General features: G+C 51.4%; 1 protein-coding gene across 1 annotated transcript; it reads right to left on the reverse strand.

The window, feature by feature from the left end:
- Positions 1 to 240: 240 nt before the first annotated feature.
- On the reverse strand, positions 241 to 25,896 carry niban2a (niban apoptosis regulator 2a; the record flags this gene model as incomplete). Its single annotated transcript, XM_084454729.1, has 15 exons — positions 241 to 960; positions 1,331 to 1,596; positions 2,260 to 2,371; positions 3,195 to 3,302; positions 3,517 to 3,630; positions 3,842 to 3,997; positions 4,504 to 4,691; positions 6,094 to 6,256; positions 6,445 to 6,549; positions 12,794 to 12,909; positions 18,103 to 18,270; positions 18,386 to 18,491; positions 18,652 to 18,780; positions 20,268 to 20,398; positions 25,842 to 25,896. 15 exons carry the CDS (start codon positions 25,894 to 25,896, stop codon positions 241 to 243), a joined length of 2,637 nt encoding a protein of 878 aa, XP_084310855.1.
- Between the last annotated feature and the right edge of the window lie 692 nt (positions 25,897 to 26,588).

A 26,588-nucleotide genomic window follows, 5' to 3' on the forward strand; every position in this document is an offset into this window, starting at 1 on the left:
TCAGTGTCATGCACAAAAGTTTAAAGAACAAAAATATTGCTTAGCATTTAAAATCCAATTAAAAAACATTTAAAAAATCAAGAGATAAAACAGATACTGGCGAGAAAAGCACATAACTATAGGTAGGTCATAGCTAGAAACATTTACAATATTCTACCGTAAAACAATCTTAAGGGACCAAAATGAATGTAATTAAAATCAATTACAGTTAAAAATCAATATTATTTTTTCCTTTTCTTCTCAAATCTCAAACACGATGTCTGACATGTCCTCTGGCGTTTTGTGAGCCAAGTCGTCCGCGGCGTCAGAGTGGAGTGTCTCAGTGTCCCCCTGCTCCAGAGACACCCCCACGTCCCCTGGGTCAGCCACCGGGAACTCCTTCACAACATCCGTGATTGGCTGAGCCTCGCTCTCATCCAGGCCCTCATTGGTCGGTGACTGGAATCCACTATCGTCGTGATGCCGGGGATTGGAGTCGGCCAATGGCGCGGCGAGCTCGGCGTCGGAGTCCGCTGAGCCCTCTGTTATCCTCTCGCCGTCCTCTTCCCGTTCCTCCGTGGCGTTCTCGGTGGCCGCCTCCCCCTCGCCAATCTCTTCCTGATCATCCCCTTCAGCGTCCTTCCGACAGCTTCCCGCCAACCGCTCCGCTACTTCCTGCCGGGAGCTCTTCTCGGCGGGCGGCTTCCTGTGTATTTTGTCCACCACGGTGGTGATGAGTGTCACCTCCTCCTCCTCGCCGTCATCCAGGGTGACGGTCCCTCCCCCCGGCTCCGCCCCGTTGGCAAGGTCCGCCGCCACCTCCGGAGACACGGGCGCCGACGCCAGCTCCACCACCGGGTTGATGAGCTCCCAGATCCCCCGCACGCTGTCGGGTGACTCCGCCTCCCCGGGCGCCACGCCCTCCTCCGTCCCCTCCAGCTCATCCTCGCCCTCCTCGGGGATGAGCTCCACCCCGGGCACCTCCAGGCAGAGATGTTACGGTGTGAAAATTTCGAATCACGATTATAGTGACCAAAATTATCACAGTTATCAGTATTATTGTGGTATTGTAAAATGTGCTGAAAAATTTCTCAAACTACCGATACACATGCTGAAATAATTTCACCAAGATTTATATTGAAAACCACAAATAAAATTAGCAGCACTGCACTTTTTTTGCATTAACATTAAAATAATACGTCTTTGAGACTGTTGCTGGCTTTGGTTGATGCTGGACAGTATTTACAGTGAGTTTTTCAAAAGCGGGGCAATCAAGCACGGTTTTAATGATAAAATTATCACAATAAATGTAATCACGGTTTATCATTATCTATTCTCGTTACATCCCTACCTCCAGGCACGACTCGTAGGGCAGGGGGGGCATCCCGTCCAGCTGGATCATGGACACCACCTGTCGGCGCCTCCTGCCGGCTCCTCCTCCTCCGCCGGCCCCGCCCCCCAGGGGTCCCTCAGGCTCCTCCCCCCCGACGCCCAGCTGGGCGGCCCAGTCCACCGAGGCGCTCTCCCCCAGCAGGTGCAGGTTGGGGTCACTGTTGGTCAGGACCATGCTGTCTCTGAACAGGTTGTGTCTCCTCTGGACCGCCGCCTCTTTCACCGCTGGGAGAGAGGGAGAGAGAGGGGGGGGGGAGAGGGAGGGAAAGAGAGAGAGAGAGAGAGAGAGAGAGAGAGAGAGGGAGGGAGAGAGAGAGAGAGGGGGGGGAGGGAGGGAGAGAGAGAGAGGGAAAGAGAGAGAGAGGAGGGAGAGAGAGAGGGAGAGAGAGAGAGAGGGGGGGGGGGGATAGAGGAGAGAGAGAGGAGAGAGAGAGGAGAGAGAGAGAGGAGGGAGAGAGAGGAAAGAAAGAGAGAGGATAGAGAGGAGTATCATGCTACTAATGATGACTCTCTGGTTCTTGGTGCATAGAAGGACAATGGTAAATGGTAAATGGTAAATGGGCTTTATCCAAAGCACTTTACAATGGCCTCTCATTCACCCATTCATTCACACACCAACGGCGGCAGCTGCCATGCAAGGTTCAGTGTCTCGCCCAAGAACACTTCAACATGTGGACAGGAGGAGCCGGGATTCGAACTGCTGACGCTACGATCATTGGACGACCAATGTTCAGCAAGTACATCCCACATTTCACAAAGGGACCGCGACTCGGTTCCCATTCGGATCGCTACTTTCAGGGCACTAGAGTCAGCAAATGATCTTAAGGATTCCTAGGCTCCAGAGGCAGGAATGGGCCCAGGCCCGGGTCCCCTGACACACTCACTCACCCATCATGATGTCCTTGCTGACAGACTGCAAGACCACCTCCTCAAAGACGTTCTCCACCAGGATGAACCTGGAGAAGTCCTCGAAGATCAGCTCTTGGAAGCGGGGGAGCTCCTACGAGGGAGAGAGGAGAGGAGAGGAGAGGAGAGGAGAGGAGAGGAGAGGAGAGGAGAGGAGAGGAGAGGAGAGGAGAGGAGAGGAGAGGAGAGGAGAGCAGAGCAGAGCAGAGCAGAGCAGAGCAGAGGAGAGACCAGCTCGCTAACATGGAAACACACAGACCATAATGTCTAGACTAGACCTTAAACCTACATGAGATAACTAGGTACTTTGGCGGCCCCTCTGGTCATGATAAAATCGGCACTGCGTTTAAAGAACCACACTTCCCACAATCCCCCACTCACTCGCTGTAATGATGGGGGAGAAAATGATAACAAACGCAGAAGATTGTAGCTACTTTCTGGAAGGATGGCTTCAATGCAGGTAGATACCAGTCTTCTTTCTTTTATGTACTTGTAGATTTCATTTCGTGGGGCGAAGTGTTTGTTGTCTTCCTGATATTGTGACACGCAAAACGTGTCACTTCCGTTTCCACCACAAGATTTCCTGCCAGTGTACTAGCCAGTACACCGAAATTCTAAAATAATAAATTCACAGGGTCTCATGCAGTCTCATGTCACGAAAATGATTTTTGGGGTCTTGCTAAGGCCAATTCATAAACTAATAGCAAGTAAAGGTGAATATTGAACCATAAAAATCTCATTGAGCTTTAAGGAGATGGAGAAGATGCTTGGGGGTATGAGAGAAAGTCCTCAACAGACGCATGTGTGTGTGTGACGAGACACAGCTGTAGGCAGAGGGACGAAGGCACGTCTTCGAGGTCTTACTGTCCTTTTAACAAGACCAGTGAGGGACCAGCAGAGTGACAGGTGAGACCTACGGGAGAGCAGGAAGGAGAGAGCTGCTTCAGCATGTATGGGATGATGATCTGCAGTAGCGCCTCCCTGAAGAACTTCTTGCGCACCGTACTGCTGTCATAGTCGTATTTCTGAAAGGAATAAAGACACAGGGTTTCAGATTCGCATTATAGCTCATCTTAATTTGCAGATGATTTAACCGTTAATTAATTTGTTCAAAAGAAAATCAATTATTCATTCATTCATTCATTCGCAATTCATGAGATCATTAACTCATTAGTTCATTTGGTGATTCATGCTGTTATTGTATGTATTAATTGGAGCTGGTTCATTCGTGTGCTGGACCTTGAGGACTCGGTCCTGGCATCGCTGGGCCGTCTTGCAGAGGTCGTGACCCCCCTGGGCCTCCAGCCTCTGGTGCAGGAGCTGCTCAAACGTGTACACGGCGTTGTCCATTTGCTGAGGTCAGAGCAGGGGGAGGAAGGTCATTTAGCGGGAGTGTGTATGGTGTGCACATGATACTCTCCCTAGCCACCAGATGGCGCCACCGCCTCTACTTTAAGGTACAGAGATAGAACAGGAACAGTCACCCTGCCTAAGACTCCTTAATCCTTCTGCTCACTGGTGTTTATATTAGTGACCCTGCTAGGTGGTCCGGGGGCGTCCTCACCTCCCTCATGAGGATCTGGGCCCTCTGGACGAACACGGAGGGGCTGGACACGTGGAAACGCTGCTGAAGCCCCTCCAGGCTCAGACGCTCCACCTGCTCGTAGCAGCTCTGCATCTTCACAGGGTGGAAGGCCAGCATGGACATCCTCTCCATGTGCTGAGGAGAGAGGGAGGAGGGAGGGAGGAGGGGAGGGAGGGAGGGAGGGAGGGGGGAGGGAGGGAGGGAGTAGAGGAGGGAGGGAGGAGGGGAGGAGGACGGGAGGAAAGGACGAAGCGAGGGAGAGGGGGAGAAGGCGAGAATTCTTGGCGCAAAGCAGAGAACTTTAAATAGAATCTCCAAGAGGTAAAGTCAATTTTATTGAACGGTCGCTGAGGGCGCAGGGGACAAAGTCTTACGCACCTTAAACGTTTAAACTTAAAATTTGAGAGGATTTAAACAACTATTTGCTCACAGAAACACTAAAGGAATAAAGTGGTAAACGATCAGGGATGAAGCACCGATCGTGGTGACGGCCACCCTATCTTTGTGGTGTGTCGTGTATTCAGCGTGGGGGCCCTCAGACCGGGGGGGGGGGGTCCGGTACGAGGCCCCGCCCTCCTGCGCTCGGCCCCGCCCCCCTGTGCTCGGCCCCGCCCCCCAGCGCTCGGCCCCGCCCCCCTCACCTCCGCCAGCCTCTCCTTGCCGCCTCCGTTCAGCGTGTTCTTGCTGACCTCCACCAGCTCGCGGAAGAAGATGTCCCGGACCTCGGTGAAGCCCCGGCTGGTGGGCTCCATCAGGGCCTCCAGGATGGAGCTGACGTAGGGCTGGACGCTGGCCCGGAGGAGCTGCTCCGCCCTGGGCAGCACCAGCGCTGTGGGGGGGGAGGGGGCCGGTCACTACTCACCACCATCACCACCATCATCACTACTCACCACCCATCGTCTCCACATCATGACGAAAAGCATCACTCAAGAGTTTGACTGAGGGAAACATGACGACTAATAATGATATAAAGTCATTGCAGTGTTACAGCCCACACAATATCGTCTAGTAGATGTTGTATTTACAACACAATCCTACGTGTTATAACCAAGTTATTATTATTATTATTATTATTACACCACAATCCATTTGAAAGTGGTATTTGCGGACACGCATGCACATCCACACACACACACACACGCACACACACACTCTGAGTGCACTGTACCCGTGTGGTCTATCAGGGGGATTAAGTGAAAAGTGGCCTCCAGTGTCGTCGATGGAATGTGGTTTTTCCACGTCGGCGCTATTGCCAACCAAACGTGAAAGAGACAAAAAAGAGTGTGACCGTGCCAAGTCTCTATTCAGGAGGAGAGGTGACCGACGAGGAGCTCACAGCCTGTGAAAGTACCTCAGGGTCCAAACAGGCAGGTAGACAAGAGCGAGAGAGAGAGAGAAAGTGAAGAAGAGAAATAAAGAGACTTCCAGGAAGGAGAGAAAAGCCAAGAGGGGGTTGGACTGAAGAAGGGGGAGGGGGGTCGGCAGGGTGTGAAGACCGGGCGTCGGTGCGGCTGTTTGAAACCCGAGAGCGAGAGGGAGACGGGTTACACTAGGGCGGTCTCTCTAGGGCGGTCTCTCTAGGGCGGTCTCTCTAGGGCCAAGCTGCCGGTGACATCCAGCAGACACGCAATGCGGGAGTTCTGTTGTGTTGCTCTGTGACTGGTCTGACCGCTTCACCGGCCAGTAAGCCCCGCCTACCCCGGAGGAATCACAACCACGGCATGACATTATTTTATGATTCTTTTGATATTATCTTATTCTGTATATTTTATTAACACTACTCTCCTAATCTGCTGTGAAACAGAAATTTCTCCATGGGGATAAATAAAGAGCTATCTCATCTCTCAAACATGGACCCTCCCTTTGAGTACATTATAGACTGTTGTGACGGCTAATAACACAGAACAGATGATCATTGAAGAGACTGGGTACATTACAGTAGACTACTATGACAGCTAATACAGTAACAAACAGCAGATGATCATTGGAGACGGCCATAACTGTTGTAGGAAACGGAAGTGAAAAGGTGTTTGTCATAAAAGACCATGTTAATCTACTGTACCTAGATTATATATATATATAATAATAATATAAGTATATATATATATATATATATAATAATATAAGTCTATGCACGCTTGGTATCTGGAGGCCAATTTGACTTTATCTCTCTGATACACTTGACATAGACCACGCGTGTGCGTGTGTGTGTGTGTGTGTGCGTGTCTTACTGCGGATCTTGCCGCTGACGTGCTCCTTGGAGGTGATGATCTGGTCCATGTCGGTGCGGAGCGCGGCGTCCAGACGGGGGCGCTGGATCTCGCAGGCCTGGAGGGCGGCGGCGTAGTAGGCCCGGGTCTGGGCCAGAACCTGCCGGTACACAGCGTCCGAGATCTGGACCAGAGAGAGAGAGAGGGAGAGCCTCGGAACGAACTCTGACCTCTGTCTGGGCGGGGCCAGGGGCTCCCTCAGGAAGTAAGGAGGGTGGAGGGAAGGGGGGGGAGGAGGGAGGGCAGAGGGGAGGGGAGGAAGGGGGGGGAGGGGAGGGGAGGAAGGGGGGGGGGGGGGGGTCACCAGCTCACCAGCATCCAGCTTCTCTGTCTCTGCTGCATCTTCCCCTTCAGACGGGGACCAATCAGATTCCGCAGCTCAGGTTGGAGGGTCTCCATAACCAGGTTGGCCAGGATCTAGACACACACACACACACACACACACACACACACACACACACACACACACATTCGAATTCTAATTTAGGTCCGCATTTTCAAAATACAGTACATTGGAGGAGCCTAAATATAATTCCATTGCTGTCATGTTGTTGGTTCGTTTATGTCACATTTCATGGATACAAGCAAGCTTCTAGGACAGGGGTGCCCACACTTTTTGGGCGGTGAGCTACTTTTAAAATGACCAGCTCATCAAGATCTACCACCCAAACCCTGCCCCCCGGCGGGCCCCCGCCTCACACCCCCGGAACCCCCGCCCTTCTGTCACTTGTCACTTAACATTGGCTAGGTTTTAATTCATGTGTCATTAAAGTCATATCTTAAAAGAAAAAATAATCCCATACTGAAAATAACATAACATTAATTAACACCTCTTGTGGTGCCAACAGAGAAATGCAGGTAGGGAGGGAGTGATAACCGGTCAAACGCTATTCTAGGTGCGCTGGCCTACAGCCATGCACAAAAAAACACTGCCTCTTGTGGTAGCAACATAGAACTGCAGGTCAACAACCCGACGGAGGGAGGGAGGGAGTGACAACTGGATATTTGCCATCTTACGTGCGTCACCACACACAAAAATAATAACATACAACCGAAATAACAACATACGGCTACTGTTTCAAAATCAATTATTATTAATTATTAATCAAGCTACCAATTACTTCACACTGGAAGTGGAACGTTAACTTTGTTGTAGGCTATATATGCCTTGCACAATCTTAACAGGTAACAATCAACTAGTGGTCAGAACAGAGTGTCTTTAGCCTGCTTACATGACTCAATCACAGCACAATACACTCTGCTGACTTGCACTGAATGGATCAGTCAGGGTTGCAGAATTCTGGCTTTTTTGAGTTTCTGATTGATTTTGCTGGGCTACTATCAGCTGTCAGCTACTCATACAAGACTAAACAATGATGAAATCAGCCCACACATGATTAAATCATTAAAACGCTCAGCTAAACTGCAGGTCACCCTTGTAATCTACAAAGTAGCAGGAGGAAAATACAAATACATGTCCAAATACAGCGGCTGCCAATAATAGAGGAGCGATATTTAGCAGTCTGCTTTGCTTGACACACACACACACACACACGCGCACACACACGCACACACATAGACACACACACAGACACACACACAGACACACACACACCACATCCGTCGGAGGTGCCCATAGGCTCCACAGGTTGAGTGCAGTTTGTGTGTTTGTGTTTGAAGTGAAGCAGAGATGATTAGTGATGCAACACCGTGTCATTTAGTCTGTTATTCTAAAAACAGGGCTGTTCCCTGGATCCTCATCACAGGCTCTTATACTGTGGTGTGTGTGTGTGTGTGTGTCTGTGTGTGTGTGTGTGTGTGTGTGTGTGTCTGTGTGTGTGTGTGTGTGTGTGCGTGTTATGCCAGTAGAGGAGTGTAAGTGTTGGAGTGCTCCGTCATGATGAAACTCTATAATGAGCGTTTTCTAGTCCTCTGGCCAAAGTGTTGTTGCTGTCACAGTCCAGGAAGCCCTCAAGTAAAATATCTTTAAAAAATCTCCAGATAAACACTCTCTAATAGTCTGGAGCCCCCTAACCAGCAGTCAAATACACACACTCTCTAATAGCCTGGAGCCCCCTAACCAGCAGTCAAATACACACACTCTCTAATAGTCTGGAGCCCCCTAACCAGCAGTCAAATACACACACTCTCTAATAGTCTGGAGCCCCCTAACCAGCAGTCAAATACACACACTCTCTAATAGTCTGGAGCCCCCTAACCAGCAGTCAAATACACACACTCTCTAATAGCCTGGAGCCCCCTAACCAGCAGTCAAATACACACACTCTCTAATAGCCTGGAGCCCCCTAACCAGCAGTCAAATACACACACTCTCTAATAGTCTGGAGCCCCCTAACCAGCAGTCAAATACACACACTCTCTAATAGTCTGGAGCCTCCTAACCAGCAGTCAAATACACACACTCTCTAATAGCCTGGAGCCCCCTAACCAGCAGTCAAATACACACACTCTCTAATAGCCTTGAGCCTCCTAACCAGCAGTCAAATACACACACTCTCTAATAGCCTTGAGCCTCCTAACAAGCAGTAAAACACACACACTCAGAACTGACCAAACACATAAATCTGTTTAGAAACGGACAGTTCTCCAGCTCCCTCGGCTCATTAGTGGTCCTGTGTTATGAGGTGTTCTAGGACACACACACAAACGCGCGCGCATACACACGGCGCGCGCACACACACACACACACGCACGCACGCACGCACGCTGGCACACATGCACACACACACGCTGGCACACACACACACACGCTGGCACAAATGTGCATACGTGCGAGCACACACACACACACACACACACACTCACACACGATTGGCTTTCACCTGGAACGCATCAGCATCACCTGATTTATAGCAACACTTAAAGACGAAGCTCTTAACGACACGACTGTTCAAACAAACCCTGGGCACGCGCCTCCGCTGAGACCCCCCCCCCCACACACACCCACCCCCCAATACACACATCCATCCCACATGAATGCCCGTTTAAAGTCCTGAATCATCTGACTCATGTTAGGATAACATCTAACCCGCACTAAGAAGGTCTGACTCATCTGAATTCAGTGTGTCCCATACGTTAAGTATGTCCCATCCCGCCATGGATGCATTTATCCCGCCATAGCTGCAAAATTTAGGTTATCAAAAGTTTTTACTTCTCATAAATAAATAACCAAACTGAAACGCTGTTGTGTTTCGCGCTGTGCTCATGGTGCTCTGCTGGGCTACTCCCCCTCCCCCTCCCCATCCCCAGCAAATCGCGTGGATTGAAATCGGTCGCGTGCCAATCACGCTTGTTGGAAGTGTGAATTACACACAGCTGCATTGATTCACGCTGGAATTCCACACGGAGTTGAGATTTGTTTGAGGTAAGTTAACGTTAGCTACTTACAATATATACAATACAATCCCTATTGAATATCCACTGTAGTTGTCTACTTGTCTAAACATAATTTGGGCTATGCTGCAACGTTCATTTTCCAGTCTATGTAACGCGAATTTTCCAGCTAGCAAGCTAGACTGTTAATTAGCTACCAGCAACGTTACCTAGCTAAAGTTAGGCTAGCACTAGCTAGCGTTAGCTATATAGGTTTGCATGTAACGTAACTATAGTCAGGCCAATGACATTGAAAAACGGGACTGTCTTAACAATGTTAAAAGTTCTCACGGGGGGGCATGCCCCCGGACACCCCTAGAGGGTCGGAGGTCCACCCCCCATAGCTGCCCCAAATCCTGTGGGAAACACTGGACTTCAACTATGGTGATGTCACAGAAACACAGCCGTGACCTGAATGGGTCAAAACAAGCGTCCAACGCCAGCATGTCCTGCTCTGGTTTCCAGGTGAATATGGTACAGTAGGACAGGAGACTGGACAGGGATTTTGCAGGCCTAAAAAACGACCTTTTTAAAAAGGCCTTTGTTAAATAGTGTTCTTTTTGTTCAGTTGTGTTTTATGTTATGCTTTTAAACCTGCAGCACTCTTGAGATTTTTTTTTTTTTTGAAAAGTGTGTTACAAATAAAATGTATTTACATTTTTAATGTAAAAACAGTCAGGATCTGATCTGATCTGCCCAAAGACAAACAGGAAGCTGCCCACACCACCCTGCAGCAGAAACACCGCCCACATGGCCTCTCTCCTCTGGGCCGTGTGTGTGTGTGTGTGTGTGTGTGTGTGTGTGTGTGTGTAGGGACACACTGGGGCAATTGAGACTGGCTGGAGGTAGACAGGAAGAGTGGTTAGTACCTCTCCCCACCCCATACACACGCAAATACAAACCATGCACACACACACACACACTCTGTGTGCTCAATACCCCTTTATGTACACTGCTAATGGGCCTCCACTGAACTTGATGCACACATCCTGGTACTCACAGACGGACCGGCCTGGTTCCAAGTGAACTAGCGGCGGTATGACACAAACAAACATGTCTGACAGCTGCGCAGGGGGGAACTCCCTGTGAGCCCCACCTGGCTTTGTTCTTCAAAGGGCGCGGGGGACGCTAGCGCAGCTGAGGGGCCCGTTTTAACGGGCGTGGCCTCCAGCTCAGGTGTGTGGAGCGACGGCCTGTGGGCGGGGCGATCTCCTTGGAGGCCTGGAAGAGACGCCTGGCTGGAGGTGTGTGTGTGTGTGAGAGAGAGAGGGAGAGGAGATGAGGCCTTACTGGGGCTGACTCATCCCCTGTGCACGTGTGTGTGTGCGCGCGAGTGTGCAGGTTTCTCGTGTGGGTGAGTGCGTTTGAGGCTGAGAGCAGGAGGTCTTGACTCATCCCTGGTCGGTGAGGGTGTATGCACACATTCATCCCAGAGCACACACACACACATTCACAAACACAGAGCTATGTTTGGGCAACCAGGGCTTAACTCCGCCCGCTCCGATTTTGACATGACTTGAATAACGCCATCTAACGAGGGCCGGAACAGGACCGAATGACAGGCAGGCGCTGTTGTTCTTGTCCAAAGATGTCCGTAGAAGCCTGCTCTGTTGTGTGTTAGGAGCTCTAGGCAAACATAAGCTGAATGTGAGTGTGTAAACACAACACATCACTACACAACACGGCAGGGTCAGGACAGCCTCACTCACGAAGGGCTGGGATAGTGACTTCCTGTCTGACGTCTCTGCTTAAACCCTTCAGCTCTCTAATGTGACCTGCGATGAGATTCAGGGCCAGACACTACTTAACCGTCAGTACCTTAACACTCAGTACCTTAACACCTCGACAAAACTACTTAAAGGACAATGCTCGTTTTTGACAACCTGGACCTTATTTACGACATATTATAAGACGTTTGACTCACCGAGATCACTTTGGTGTAGTTCGGAGGCCTGTAGAAGAAATGTAAAATCCAGCGCGAGCCAGTATATCCATGTAATGGCGGTGATCAGGGCAACGAGAATGCAGCTTCTAAAAATCTATTTTCTGCCGCGAAACGGTTTTCATCAATCTGTCTTCATGAATCGCTAGTTGTGCTTACATAGAGAGCATAGGCCTGTTGTGGTATTTCCCATGCCTCTGTAATATGATCTTTAGAAACGTCGTTAGACACGAAATAGCTTCCTCACTTGCTCCAGCACGCATGCGCACAGCGTGCTGGAGCAACGATTGCGCGCTGTGCGCATTAGTGCTGGAGCAAGTGAGGAAGCTATTTCGTTTCGAAAGACGTTTCTAAAGATCATGGCATGTGAAAACCACAACAGTTATGCTCTATGTAAGCACAACTAGCGATGCATCCAGACAGATTGATGAAAACAACCGTTTTGCGGCAGAAAATAGATTTTTAGAAGCTGCATTCTCGTTGCTCCGATCACCGCCATTACATGGATATAAGAGAGAGAGAGGGAGGGAGGGAGGGAGAGAGAGGGAGAGGGAGGAAGAGAGGGAGAGAGAGAGAGAAAGAGAGAAGGGGGTGGGGGTGGAGGAGGAATACAAGAGTTACGTAAACGCAGGGCAACACCTGAGAGTGAGTAGGGGGCTGAAAGGGGCTCTTTCATGGGGGGGGGGGGGGCACACCCTGGCCTGGTCCAGCAGGCATGCGGTCTGGCCCCATGGTGACAGGATGTGGGGGGCGGGGGGCCACCGGGGAGGTGGGGTGACAAGCAGGCCCCCTGTGCCTAAAGGGGTCCCTGTACACCAGCAGGAACAAGCAGGACTCTGAACAGACCACTCAGCCGTAGCCTGGCTCTAGCTCCTGAATCACACGCCCACTTTCATTCGCGAAATGCGATTCCGGGTCTGGTGTTGCTCTGGTCCAGAGCGATTTCTGGGTTGGAATTCCAACCGGGCCAATCAGCATCCTTTGAATGCGACAAGGGAATAATGATTGGTCGGGGGATGAACTCAATCGCTGAGGACTCCCTCTTTGGCCATGCCCATCTCAGAAAATGGCTGCAACGGGAACATTTCCAGACTGAATAATGAAAGTGATAAAATGGCGATTCAGTCTGAGGTGACGCTACTCCAGCCTATCGTCCACCATGGCCTGTCCAGACGTTTAACCAAAGCTGGTCCGAGTGCAGCCGCCTCCATGCGCTCATCGACCCTGCGTTAACCTGCGTGTATCAGATGGACTGAGACTGACTGTGGGTAAAGGAGACGGACCGGAGAACGCCCGTGTCCCCGTGCGGCGTCCCTCGTGTCTCACCTGCGCCGGCGCTCCGCACATCATGTCCCAGGTGCCGTAGTGACCATTCGCCTGCCTGTGGAGCCGGACCGCATCCGTGAAGGCCGGCGTCTGCACCCTGCACTCCTCGGACAGACCTGCGGGGGGGCAGCAGAGAGCAGGGAGAAGTTAGCCAGGTCGCGCGGTTAACTGCGATGATGGTGGCGGGAACGGTGGCAGCGCTGAGCTGCGGTGCGAAAGGATTGGATGTGGATTATGTGAGGCTCTTTCCAAATCGCCTTGCCACTTGCTGAACAGAACATCATCTCTATTTGTTTGTTCATTTGGAGATCCTTTAGTAGTTCTCTAGAAATAGTTCTCTAGAAATACATGCGGCGATGTTAAGGCTTATGTGCGGTAGCGGTCCCTGGACTGTGGAACAACACAGAAACCGCAGCCTCGCTAAACAGCCGCGTCATCATCACCAAAACAGGAAGCAGACACCGGCGGAGGCTCTATATCGCGACCGCGGCCGCGCCCCTCCCTAGAGCGCCCGGGGACAATGGCAGGTGAGGAGAGCGCGCGACACACGGCAGCTTTCGGGAAGTTGAACCCTCGTCACGCGCCTTTGTTTACGTGATGGAAATACACAGCGGCCAGGGTGAGGTGGACCGTCCGCTGGTCGCTAGGTCTCTGTGGGTCTCAAGGACGCGGTAATGACATAATATTAGGGTGTTGAAAGGTATCCGACCGTTACACAAGCAGGTGGGCTGCATATGACATACAGACAGGAGAGGACTCTATGGGATGAATGCCAACTATTTACTAGTAACACATATTGTGCCTCGTGACAGGTACACAAAGCTGTGAGTTACTGCGCGCATCGAACCCCGGCAGACAATGTGAGCTGGGTCGTATGTGGAAGAAGAGGCCGTATAGCCTACCATCCAAGCCGCTCCAATATTAGCCTACAGCATATGTCAAAGTTGCGCAGACATCCGTGTTTGCGCATTGTGAGTGTGTCCGTGTGTTTAGTCGCGCGTGTGTGTGTGTTTGAGTTGGTCTATCTGCGCGTTCCGACTGTCTGACTCGGTCGGGCGGACCTGACAAAGACAGGAAATGAACGGGGGAGGGTTGCAGACAGGAAGCCCCCCACAACCCCCCCCCCGGTCCACTGTCCCAAACTCGGATGATGGGTGAGGTGGTGAAACAGAGTGGCTCTCATGGGAACGACTTACAGTATTTACAGTAACACATTAACACATGGGGGGCTGTTCTGCATGGATGCTCCTGAGGAAAAGATGGAAAGAGGCAGGTTCCCTCTCTCTGAGACATTATTCCTCCTGGCTACAGCCGTGAGTGATTGAATGCTGAAGGATCAGCGAGTAGATTGTAGCCAGTGCAGAAGCTGGCATGGGAAAGTGTGTGTGTGTGTGTGTGTAAATAGAACATGTGGTAACATTTACCGTGGTCTCTTTATTTGAGGCACTTCCCTCTCCGTCTCAAGCTGCACTGTGGTCGGACCGATTCTGGCAACAGCCGGTTCCCAGTTCCCAGGCCTACACATCCACTGTGTGTGTGTGTGTGTGCGCGTGTGTGTGCGCACGCAGGCCTATATATATGTGGTGCGCGCAGACGACAGTTCAGATATTTAACAGAGAAAGTAGTCCCTGCAGCAGTATACACACTGGGTCAATCACATGCGTGAGCCGGTCGTAACAGAACCCCAGGGTCAGTGTGCCTGGACCGGGCTCCGGGGGCGGTACTGTAGCAGAGCTGTGTGTGAGTGGCGTCCGGGCCTGTGGGCTGGGGGAGGGGGCGGGGAGGCGGCGGTGATTAATGACTCTCCGGTGGCAGCAGGCCTGGCTCCGACTGCCAATGAGATGCCACGCCCTTTAGGAGACAGCGCCGGCTTATAGGCCGACGCTCAGACAAGCTGACCAATCATTTCAGGGCACATCTCCACCCGGAACCAGTCACAATGAATCAACAATGGGTCAGGTCAAAGGTGAAAACCGTACAAGAGAGAGTGCAAATTGCTAGAAAATTCCAAACATTTACATGCGCAATTAGATGAGCGCACTACTTGCTCTCCCTGTATGACAAGCGTGGGTTAAACAAACCCATTATGTCACCCGAGTGATGACTGATGACACTGTTGTCACCAGGCAAGGGTCAACAGGGTCGTCTTTTCAAAACAGTAGTCATGGTAATCAGGTATAACAGGCCACTTGGAGGATTGTCATTTTCAGACACCCAGGTGATCAATCCGCTCGGACCGGTGATTAGCAGCAGGGCTGTAATACTTTTATTGAAGGTGTGTGTGTGTGTGTGTGTGTGTGTGTGTGTGTGTGTGTGCGCGTGGTTTGTGGTTGCCGTTATCGACAAAGCTGTGTGAATAGTGCCTCTGTACCCGATGTGCAGAGTCAGCAGTTTATCAGCTGTCTGAAGCCGTGGACCTGCTCTATGCTTCTCATGCTTTGCATGAAGGTCCTCAACTCAACCTCTACATGATATGAACCACAGGACAGTACAAGGTACCGTCACCCTACCAGGACAGTACGAGGTCCCGTCACCCTACCAGGACAGTACGAGGTCCCGTCACCCTACCAGGACAGTACGAGGTCCCGTCACCCTACCAGGACAGTACAAGGTACCGTAACCCTACCAGGACAGTACGAGGTCCCGTAACCCTACCAGGACAGTACGAGGTCCCGTCACCCTACCAGGACGGTACGAGGTCCCGTCACCCTACCAGGACGGTACGAGGTCCCGTCACCCTACCAGGACGGTACGAGGTCCCGTCACCCTACCAGGACGGTACGAGGTCCCGTCACCCTACCAGGACGGTACGAGGTCCCGTCACCCTACCAGGACGGTACGAGGTCCCGTCACCCTACCAGGACAGTACGAGGTCCCGTCACCCTACCAGGACAGTACGAGGTCCCGTCACCCTACCAGGACAGTACGAGGTCCCGTCACCCTACCAGGACAGTAATAGGTCCCGTCACCCTACCAGGACAGTACGAGGTCCCGTAACCCTACTCTGCTACTCCTCAGTGCCACAGTGCATTCAAAACCAATGACGAAAGCCTCTGTTGACGGTCATGTTAATGATGTACTACGGCAATTGTGTAAACCAACAATATTTTCAAATATTGAAAACACTATACACAATAACAAACGTCACTACACACACCCTGTGTAAACACTCAGGACCTATGAGTAAGTCATCTGACCCTTTAGAAGTGTCCCAGTGGAAACGTGTGTGTGTGTGAAGAAGAATTCTTTATTTGGCAGCATGCACAAGTGTACTTGACTCGTGCTTGACACGTGTAGTAATGGACACAGGGAACACACACACACACACACACAAGCATCAGGGTCGCCGACAAAATGTGTGTGTGCTCTTGTCGATGACGAGATGGGAACTGCTGTTAAGTTACAGGGGGGGGGGTCTCTGCAGGAACGGGGGCTACCCCGGGGTGGTCTGGCTTTCCTCAACACACCCAACATGACGCTGTGGGGGAGGGGGAGTTTGACTTATCATGTTAGGCTGAGTTTTTTCCAGGTCCTAATCTAGAGTGACAGCCTGCAACTCTGCAGTGAAGTGTGTGAACCAGCCTCCTCATGTTCTGAACGGCCACGGGCAGAGAGAGTTCCTTAAACGGGACGTCTCCCTCCCCCGGAGAGAGACCAGCCCCGGAGAGAAACCCCACAGCTGGAATGTTCCGGTGGGGGGGGGGGGGGGGGTAGCTGCTTGGCTACTGAGCATGTCCAGACAGGTAGGGGAAGCCGGGAAAATGTTTGGCTACAGAAAGGGGCACAACGAAGGATGAAGATTTAAAGTGCTCATCCGTCTCTGCTCGTAATGTGCTGTGCCCACAAATTGAGATATTTTGAGGTGCGGGGTACGAGGTATATTGGAGAACTGGGCTGTGTAATTGAACAGAATTAGTGGTAGTAGTAGGACAGGTTTGAAATCACTCATCAAAACACTCAATGAGGACACGACTTCAAAGCCTTTGAAAGAGCCCTACTCAGACAAATAGTATGTCAGCACCTTGTCATAGCATGCGTGTGTGTATGTGTGTGTGTCTATTACTGGTCAGATCCTCCCAGGGCGTGGTGCTAGCGGTTGAGAGCGTGTTTATTTAAAGTGCATGATGGGAAGGTGCTACTGACGCTTGGCTGAGGGACTGTCGGTGTGTTCTAGCTGTTCTTCTGGGTGATCTCATTGTCGAGCTGCTTCTGAAACCGGCAGCGTCCAAACAAGTCCCGGCCCGTCTCCTCCGTGGCCGTGCTAAATCACTCAGATGTATAATCACCGTTATCGTCTCACCCTGACGTCCCAACCCTCCCCGAAGATCTCTCACAACTCCACTTCTATCCACCTCTGAATATCCTGAAGCTATGGCTTTATATTTACACACAGAACATAAACAGACTGAAGATGAAGATAAGATATTGTCTTGATAAACAAGGAAGGGTACAGCACTGCATGTGCAGATCATCTAGGTGGAACGAAGCCCATGTAAATAAAAAGAACAGTGTTTATCTGAGAATCACCAGTGGATTGTCTCCCAATATTGAGGTGGCCTCTCCAGATGCGCCGGACGCTCTCTAGACCACAGCGTGTCAGACACAAGGTCAGATTACCTCTCACCACCTACAGCGTAGTTTCCTAACAGCTCGATATGGAATCAAAGCCACAGGCTATATTTTCCACATCTGCACTCGCTGTGCAGCTGAGCGCAGTTCAAATGAGGGGATGATTATTTGGAGTCGTTGGGAGTCGATCCACGCCCTCAGATGCCCCCAAGGACCTGTGGCGAGGTTTAGCAGAGCACTACACACACACACACCGAGACATCACATACGGTAAACAAAAACATTCCTGTCTGACTGATAGACCAGCTCATAGTAAAGGTATGTTAAAGCGCCCATGTTGACACACACTTACACACCCTTGTGGGGAACAATGGCGGCGAGGCGGACGAGCGGTAGCCTCCGGGGCGGAGCCCGGAGAGACCGGCCTGGGGTCCCTCCCTACCTGCTACGGCTGATCCTCCCACATCCACAAACACCTTTTAGCTAAGGCACGTCTCTGACTGTATTCTGACGGATTGAGAAATATTGAGATATTCGGTCTGTGCATGTAGTGTGTGTGTGTGTGTGTACAGTATGTGTGTTGTGTGTGTGTTTGTGTGTGTATGTGTATGTGTGTGTGTGTGTGTATGTACAGTATGTGTGTTGGGTGTGTGTGTGTAGGCTGTGTATGTGTGTGTGTATGTGTGTGTGTATGTGTGCGTGCGTGCGTGTGTGTGCGTGTGTGTGAGACACCCCCGTACCGTTGTTGCTGTGCCTGACGCAGTCCTGTAACACAGCGAACCACTTCTTCTGCTCTTTCTCTGTCAGGACGCAGAAGTAGTGGTGCCGGGCGTACGGGTGCCACAGGACCAGGGGGAACTGGGTGGCACACTTCACCATCGGGCTGCTGCCCACCCTGGCCTTCACGCCTGAAAACGCGCGCAGAGTCACGGGGTTAAAGGTCACTTCCTGTCTGGGCCTTCCGCGTTGACCTCCCGGCGTCCCCGCGGTCCGCCCCCCTCCCGCGCCTCGTCCCTCGCTCACCGGGCAGGCTGCCGCTGACCAGGTCCAGGTACTCCTCCATGGAGGTCAGGGCCTTGTATCCCGCGCAGCTGAGGGTTCCTTTCGGGTGCAAGCCTCTCTCATGGGCCTGCAGCACGGGTTCCAGGGAGGAGAAACATCTTTACAAATAACACCCACGGCCGTTTACACCACTCGGAAACTTTTAAACTGCCCGACAGTGAGCTGTTACAGACGTGGCGAGACAGGGTGTGTGTGTGTGTGCGTTTCAGTGTCGAGCGCATCCTCACCACTTTCTTCTCGTAGAAGCTGATGTCGTAGGTGTCGGCTACGAAGACGAAGCGGTTCCTCCATTTCTTGTTCTCCTCCAGATACTGGAACAGGTTCCCGGAGAAGATGGACCGGTTCTCCAGGGGGTCCTGACACACACACACACACACACGCAGACACGCAGACAGACAGACAGACAGACAGACAGGCAGACAGACAGGCAGACAGACAGACAGACAGACAAGACAGACAAGACAGACATGCAGCCAGGCAGACACACACACAGACAGCTCCAGTTAGCATAACAGTAGACATCACTTTACATCAGTACCAGTTCATATCATAATTATTACTGCAGCACTTTGATAGGCGGGTGCGGTGGTTGTGACGAGCTAATGGCAGCACAGCTGGACCAGCTGACCAGTAAACAGCCAGCCTACTCAAGTGACCCTGGACTGTATGGGATCCATGTATAAAGCGGAGATCGTCAGAGATGTTTTGAACGGTTCTGAGGTTGATAAACACCGCTAGCCGTGGCGGGATGGTGGAGGGGGAATGGAGACACGAGGGCTGTGAGGTGTTTACACAACCACACAACACACACTTTGTTTCCCAGAGTTCCTGTCTTCGATCAAATACCGCAACTCAAACAGTTTAATCCTATCTTAGGAAGGAAGGAAGGAAGGAAGGAGGGAGAGAGGGAAGGAGGGAGGGAGGGAGAAAGAGAGGGAGAGAGGGAAGGAGGGAGGGAGGGAGAGAGAGGGAAGGAGGGAGGGAGAAAGGGAAGGAAGAAAGGGAAGGAGGGAGAGAGGGAAGAAGGGAGAGAGGGAGGGAGGGAGGGGAGAGCAGGAGAAAGAGAATGATTTTGTGATTAGAAGCACAACTAGTAAACCTTGCTAGATTGTGCGAGTGCCTGCAGTAAGAGTTGAACAAGTTCTCAGTGTGTGACAGGAAACGGTGTACAGTGTGTGTGTGTGTGTGTGTGCGTGCGTGTGTATGTGCGGGTGTGTGCATGTGCGGGTGTGTGTGTGTATGTGTGTGTGTGTGTGTGTTCGCTCGGGGGGCATGACCAGGGCTACAGCCCTCCTAACATTCTTAGCCACGTCTCTGTTCATGTGTGAAACGTGCTCTACTTTCCCTCCTCTGATCCCAGGCCAGGAGCACAACAACAGAACCGCTCTGGACAGAACTCACAGAACAACAGAACCAGGCCGCTCCGGGGCCCGACGGACCGTCTGTCTCCAGAACCGCTCACTGCTGCAGGGTTAACGCTACTGAACACAACGCCGGGATGGAGGGAAGCACGCGGAGGAGGAGGAGAGACAGGAGAGTGGGAGGATGATCAGAAAGATGCAGATGGTCTGAAAATGAGAGGAGGAGAGGAAAGTGCAGAGGAGCGCTTTGTTATGAGAGACAGATGGCATGAGAGAGAGAGAGAGAGAGGAGGGGGGGAGAGAGAGGAAGGGAGGAGGGATAGAGAAGAGAGAGAGAGGGGGAGAGGGAGGGAGGAGGGATAGAGAAGAGAGAGAGAGAGAGGAGGGAGAGAGAAGAGAGGGAGGGAGAGAGAGGAGGGAGAGAGAGAGAGGAGGGATAGAGAAGAGAGAGAGAGAGAGAGATTCCCAGGCCGGACCCTTGCCTTGCGGTGTAGCAGCTGTGACTGGGTCCCTCCTCCCCCCTCGATCTCGAAGCGGACACTGTTGAAGAGGGCGACGGCGTACTGCTCCTCGAACCCCCGACCAAACTCCCTCAGCACGGCCCCGCTGTGAGCTGAGACACACACACACACACACACACACACACACAGTCAGAGGACAAATAAACAGAACGCACACACACACACACACACACACACACACACACACACACACACACACACAAATGGGTACCAGGACAGTGGAAAGTGGTAAATCACTATAGTTACAGAGCAACGCAGTAAACATGCGCCCAGACAGTCTGGAAGTTAAATACATGATCACATGAGACCACACACTGAAGGAACGCTTCCAGAGTGATGAACCAGCGGTCAGACAGGGAGAGACCGAGAGAGACCGAGAGAGGTACAGTCTCTCTACTGTTCAGCCCCAGGTGGCAACACAGTCAAGGAGAGATCATTAATGTGATCTGCGGTCAGCCAGGATCTGACTAGGAGTTAGGACTAGGAGTTAGGACTAGAAGCTAGGACTAGGAGCTAGGACTAGGAGCTAGGACTAGGAACTCGGACTAGGAGCTCTGACTAGGAGCTAAGACTAGGAGCTAGGACTAAGAACTAGGACTAGGAGCTAAGACTAGGAGCTAGGATTAGGAGCTAGGACTAGGAGCTAGGACTAGGAGCCAGGACCCATGAGAAGGTCTGTGAAGGGGTGGGTACTGAGGTAGGTACTTCCATGAATGTAGACGCCAGAAGCCAGTGCTACTGTAGACCACATGAGGACATAAAGCTACAGCCTCGTTACAACCTGCTATCAGTCCTGTATGGAAACTGACATGTAGTAAAAGGTCTCTTGTCTCTAAAATGTGATACCGCGTCAGGAGCTGTGGTCAAACAAGAGATACCGTTCATGGCCAAAGATCATGGTGACACGAATGGTATTTAAATTGGCAGACCCAATCTAAAGGCCTTTTGCATAGCTATAGATAGTCCTGGTTAAAATGTGATGTTTGAGTGCTACCGTCGCTAGCTGGATTCAGAAAGGCCGGCCTACATGGTGCGTAACATGAAACGGAGAGTGTTAATACAAGGACGTTCAGCTCCATGTTGATGAGTTTGTCTGGGATGTTATCTGAGTGGGGGTGGATAGGGTGGATGAGAGTGAACAGTTAGATTGCTATTCTTGCACTTTGCCTTCAGCACTAGATTATGCTCTTAGTCACTTGTTTTAGAAAGGAGATGCGCTTGTGAGTTCTGGCAAGTAATAGAACATTGGCTTTTCCTACGTTAAATGCAATTATTGTTAGTCGCTTTGGATGAAATCGTCTGCTAAATGACTGTAATGTAATGTAATGGCCCTGGCAGAGGGGTGTGTGAGGGGTTAGCATGTTGCTACTAGCGTCACAGGAAGGCGGGAGGGGGGAGGGGGACGGGGGACGGGAAGGAAAGGCCTGACAGCAGGATGGAGGAGAGGGGGGAGAGGGAGGAGGAAGGAGAGGGAGGAGAGGAAGGAGAGGGGGAGCGCAGAGGAGGGGACAGATAGAGGGATGACGGAGGGATAGCGGTGGAACACAAACAAACACACACACACACACACACACAGATAGCGGGATGATGACAAACACACACACATGCACGTGCGCAGCGTAGACCCAAGGGATCTACCACCTATCTTCCTCCTAGGAGGCCCTCATGCTGGTCTAGCATGTGAACTCTCTCTGTGTCTTTGTGAGGACGCTGGCCCTGCAGACCTGAAGGCCCTCGCTTGTTCTTTGAAGTTCTGTGAGCTCACACGAGGGCGGCGGTCATCATCCCTACCCTCATCCTCTCCCTGACTACACACCCTGAGGGTTCTGAGTGATAGGGGGTGATTTGGGGGGTGCTGGGTGGGTGGGTGGGTGGTTTTGGGTTTGTGTAATGATAAATGTTTATTTATAATGCATGTCGATGTTTGTATTTTTATGTGTGGACCCCAGGAAGAATAGTTGCTACCCTGGTGGCAACTAATGGGGATCCAATCAAACAAATAAACAAACAAACAAATAAACACATGTGGTCCCGAGCTGACTGGGAGGGGCAGAGCAAGTCCCATTCACAGTGACCACAGGCTGGACACGGAGCTGCTAGAGAGGGATGGGGTTTTCCGTGGTTCTGGTAGCGGTGCCAAAGCCAGCAGACTGCGTCCACACAGGGACACACATGGAGAGGGACACACAGGGACATGGAGAGGGACACACAGGGACACAGAGAGGGACACACAGGGACATGGAGAGGGTCAGAGGGACACACAGGGACATGGAGAGGGACACACAGGGACATGGAGAGGGACACAGAGAGGGACACACAGGGGCACACAGGGACACACAGGGACAGGGAGAGGGACACAGGGAGAGGGACACACAGCGACATGGAGAGGGACACACAGGGACATGAAGAGGGATGTGGAGAGGGACACACAGGGACATGGAGAGGGGCACAGGGACAGGGAGAGGGTCAGAGGGAGGGAGAGGGAAACCAGGCATAATCATGTCCTCTCAGGAATGGTGGGCCGGCCTGAAGGACACCGACTGTTTCAGAGAGACTCAACTTGATTGCACTCGAGGCCACGGGTCTAAGTGATAAAGTGAGCGGGGATGGTGTGTGTGTGTGTTTTAGTCTGGTAAATGTGTGTGTGTGTGTGTGTGTGTGTGTGTAACTGAGTTGATTTGGATAAACTCACTCTTCAGTATAAATACAGCCCACCCACGCCATCGAATCGCTAGCTTTTCGCTGGCATAGCTGGCTACAGCGTTGTTTACGTTATCTGGGCATGTCGTGTGCGTTGGCGAGTCAGAGGACCTGACATGGAGCCCGGCGAGGGTGTGGGCGAGGGCGTGGGAGAGGGCGTGGGAGAGGGCGTGGGAGAAGGCGAGGGCGTGGGCGAGGGCGGCAGGCAGGCGTGACTCCGGATACACTCACTCCTCAGAGTAAATACTGCCGTGTTTATGTACGGTTGTGATGTGTGTTGGCGAGTCAGACGACACGAAAACCAACCCAGCCTGAGCAAGCGAGGAAGTGATACCTGTGTGTGTGTGTGTGAGTGAGAGATGGAGTGAGAGATGGAGAGAGAGATGAAGAGAGAGAGATGGAGAGAGATGGAGAGAGAGAGAGAGATTGAGTGAGAGATGGAGAGAGAGATGGAGTGAGAGAGAGAGATGGAGAGTGAGATGGAGAGAGAGAGATGGAGTGAGAGAGAGATGGAGTGAGAGAGAGAGATGGAGAGTGAGATGGAGAGAGAGAGAGAGATGGAGTGAGAGAGAGATGGAGTGAGAGACAGAGAGCAAAAGAGAGATCCCAGTGTGTTCCATGTCATTGTGAATCCAATCTGAATCCTCTACTGTATGTGTGCGTCTATGTGTGTGCGTCTATGTGTGTGTGTGTGTGTGTGTGTGTGTGTGTGTTTGTGTGTACAGGTACGCCAGACGGAAAGAAAGCAGGAGAGACAGAGAGATGGAGGAGAGGGGAAAGCACTGACCACTTCCTGTCCTGTGTCCAGTAGAGGAATTTCTTTGAGAACCACTGAGTGGAAAATCCCAATTCCTACAGCGAGGCATGTGATGTTCCTCCCACCCACACAGAGAGGGCAGAGGGGGTGACGGGGCCCAAGTCAACAACGTCACTGACATCTGAATTACTCCTACTAGGGAGGGAGGAAGAAAATGTTTTTGTGTGTGTGTGTGTGTGTGTACAGTTCTCTCCCTCCTAACTGTCCATTGAAGAGTCCAGCTGGTGAGAATGTGCGTTCACAGCAGAATTGGAGGTTCCTCCCTGTAGAGGTTAACTACTCCAAACAGTCCTCCTCCCAAAGGAGGTGCTGACTAATCTACCTTCACACACACGCGCGCACACACACGCCATCATCATCGCACACACGCGCACATTCACGCGCACACACCACCGTAATCGCACACACACGCACATTCACGCGCACACGCATCATCGTCATCGCACACACACGCACATTCACACGCACACACACCACCGTCATCGCACAAACGCGCACATTCACGCGCACATACCATCATCATCGCACACACACACGCACATTCACACGCACACACGGTAAGGTGTAGGCAAGGTAGAGAGAGAATCCATTTTCCATTTGTATTAACTGACTTCAAACATTTTTTTAGGTCAATGGAACACCTAAGGGGTGTGAGGGAGAGAGAGAGAGAGGGAGAGAGAGAGGGAGAGAGAGAGAGAGAGAGGGGGAGAGAGAGAGAGAGAGGGGGGTGAGAGAGAGGGAGCGAGATTGAGAGGGGGTGAGAGAGAGAGAGAGCGAGCGAGAGAGAGGGGTGAGAGAGAGAGAGATGGAGAGTGAGGGGGGGTGAGAGAGAGGGGGAGAGAGAGGGAGAGAGGGAGAGAGATTGAGAGGGGGTGAGAGAGGGAGAGAGAGAGAGAGAGGGGGTGAGAGAGGGAGAGAGAGGGAGAGAGATTGAGAGGGGGTGAGAGAGAGAGAGAGGGAGAGAGAGGGATAGAGGGAGAGAGAGAGAGAGGGAGAGAGATGGAGAGTGAGGGGGGGTGAGGGAGAGAGAGAGAGAGAGGGAGAGAGAGGTGTGACAACCTGACTGTCTTCCTGCTCATGAATCCCAGACATGCTCCTACCTGCTGTCCTTCACTGCAGCGCTCAACTAGAACTGCCTCTGTGTTCTATTCTCTATGAGCTCAAATGAGCTCAAATAGAAGAAGGTTATACATTGTGAAGGAGACGGAGCTGAACGTGTTGTTTATACTGTACGACTGCAAGGATTTAACTGAAACATATGAAACCTGAGGTTACATTTGAAAGCTGTCATTGTGCGTTTCCAGCCACTCAACCTAACCTAGGCACACAGCCTGGATTCCGAGGTCGGAAGCTTCAGAGGGTCATGGAATGGTGGTTGATCATGGAAAACACAGATCTGGATCTGGGGTATTAGACCGGAGTAGACTCACCCCTACAATCCAACAGGATTAGGACTGAGAACGTTTTATTTTAGCAATTTCCAGAATGCACACTTGCTCTCAGTTGACTCTAAAAGACAAGTTTCCACATCTTAGCTACAATGGAAGACTAGGAATAACATGCTGTTATGCCAAAGAGGACTTATATCCACTAAGAAACTGAATCTGTGCCTTTAATAGAAGTCAGTGTGGGTAACTACAGCACAGTCATCAAACTGCCTCTATATGGAAAGTAGTTATTATGCCTCTGAAAAATAAGACCTTTCACATCGGGCTTTCCTCGCAGAAGGAGACGCGGGAGCCAACTGGCTGTCAGTACAATGTAGCCTAGTCCTAGTCAACTGCACTAAAAATACAACTATAGCTTTCTAGGGATAGAGTCGGGTTTCCTGATAGGAGCACCATCATGTAGAACACATAGTAGGAAATGCTAGCTTCTTCAGACAGAACACAGATACATCCATGGAAAGAGTGCCTCCTATAATAGATTAGGTAGCCTATATGCCAAATAACCATAATCAGAAAATTCGTGCTCATTATTCCACAAGCTGACAACTGGTATTACTCTGCGCCGCTTACCAGTAATCATCTGTCGCCTACTCTCGTCCAGGTGAGTGGAAATGACATCCCCCATGGCTGGTGCGAGGGGAACCAACTGTCCACGCCGAAAAGTCACCCCAAGAGACGGGGCAGAAAAGGCGTGCAGCCCAATATAAACAGAACTATCTAAACCTTCGAGGGGGGAAACTAGGCTTTGTCCGTTCGCCCTCCTGAGAGAACCCCTCCAAAGTGTGCCGCTTTTGTCCTCAAGTTTGGAGAGCCCGCAGCAAATTCGGCTCCCGTGTCGAAAGTAGCCAGTTGCGACAAGTTGTCGGCTACCTTGGTGGTGAGCAGGGCAGGCGGAATGATAGAACAGAATAGTGGGCTTGTTCTCTGACAGGGCACACCCTCTCCCAATCATCACTTGTTCTGCCAAGGGCGCGGTCTCAAAGGTAGAGCTACTGTGATGGAACAAAATATACATTAAGACTTGGAAGAATGCTCAGGTCCTTTGCTTTGATTAAAAAACGTCACCAACAAAAAAAAACTAGCCTACATGGACATTTAACAACATTTTCGTAATAACCCACAATATGGTTAACCCTATTAACATGTTATGTGGTCGTGGGTTATTAGAGGGTATAGGCTCCTGCTAGAGACAACTAGGCACCTGTTTTTGACGGATCTGGCAGAGCAGGATGAATACTTGAAAAGGGGTCTTACCTGTAGGCGACCCTTTCTGGCTGTCTAGTCTACAGCGCTCTGAAGGAGGGACACACTGCCATC

This window comes from Borostomias antarcticus (assembly GCF_949987555.1).
Source record: "Borostomias antarcticus genome assembly, chromosome: 2".
Classification (NCBI taxonomy): Eukaryota; Metazoa; Chordata; class Actinopteri; order Stomiiformes; family Stomiidae; genus Borostomias; species Borostomias antarcticus.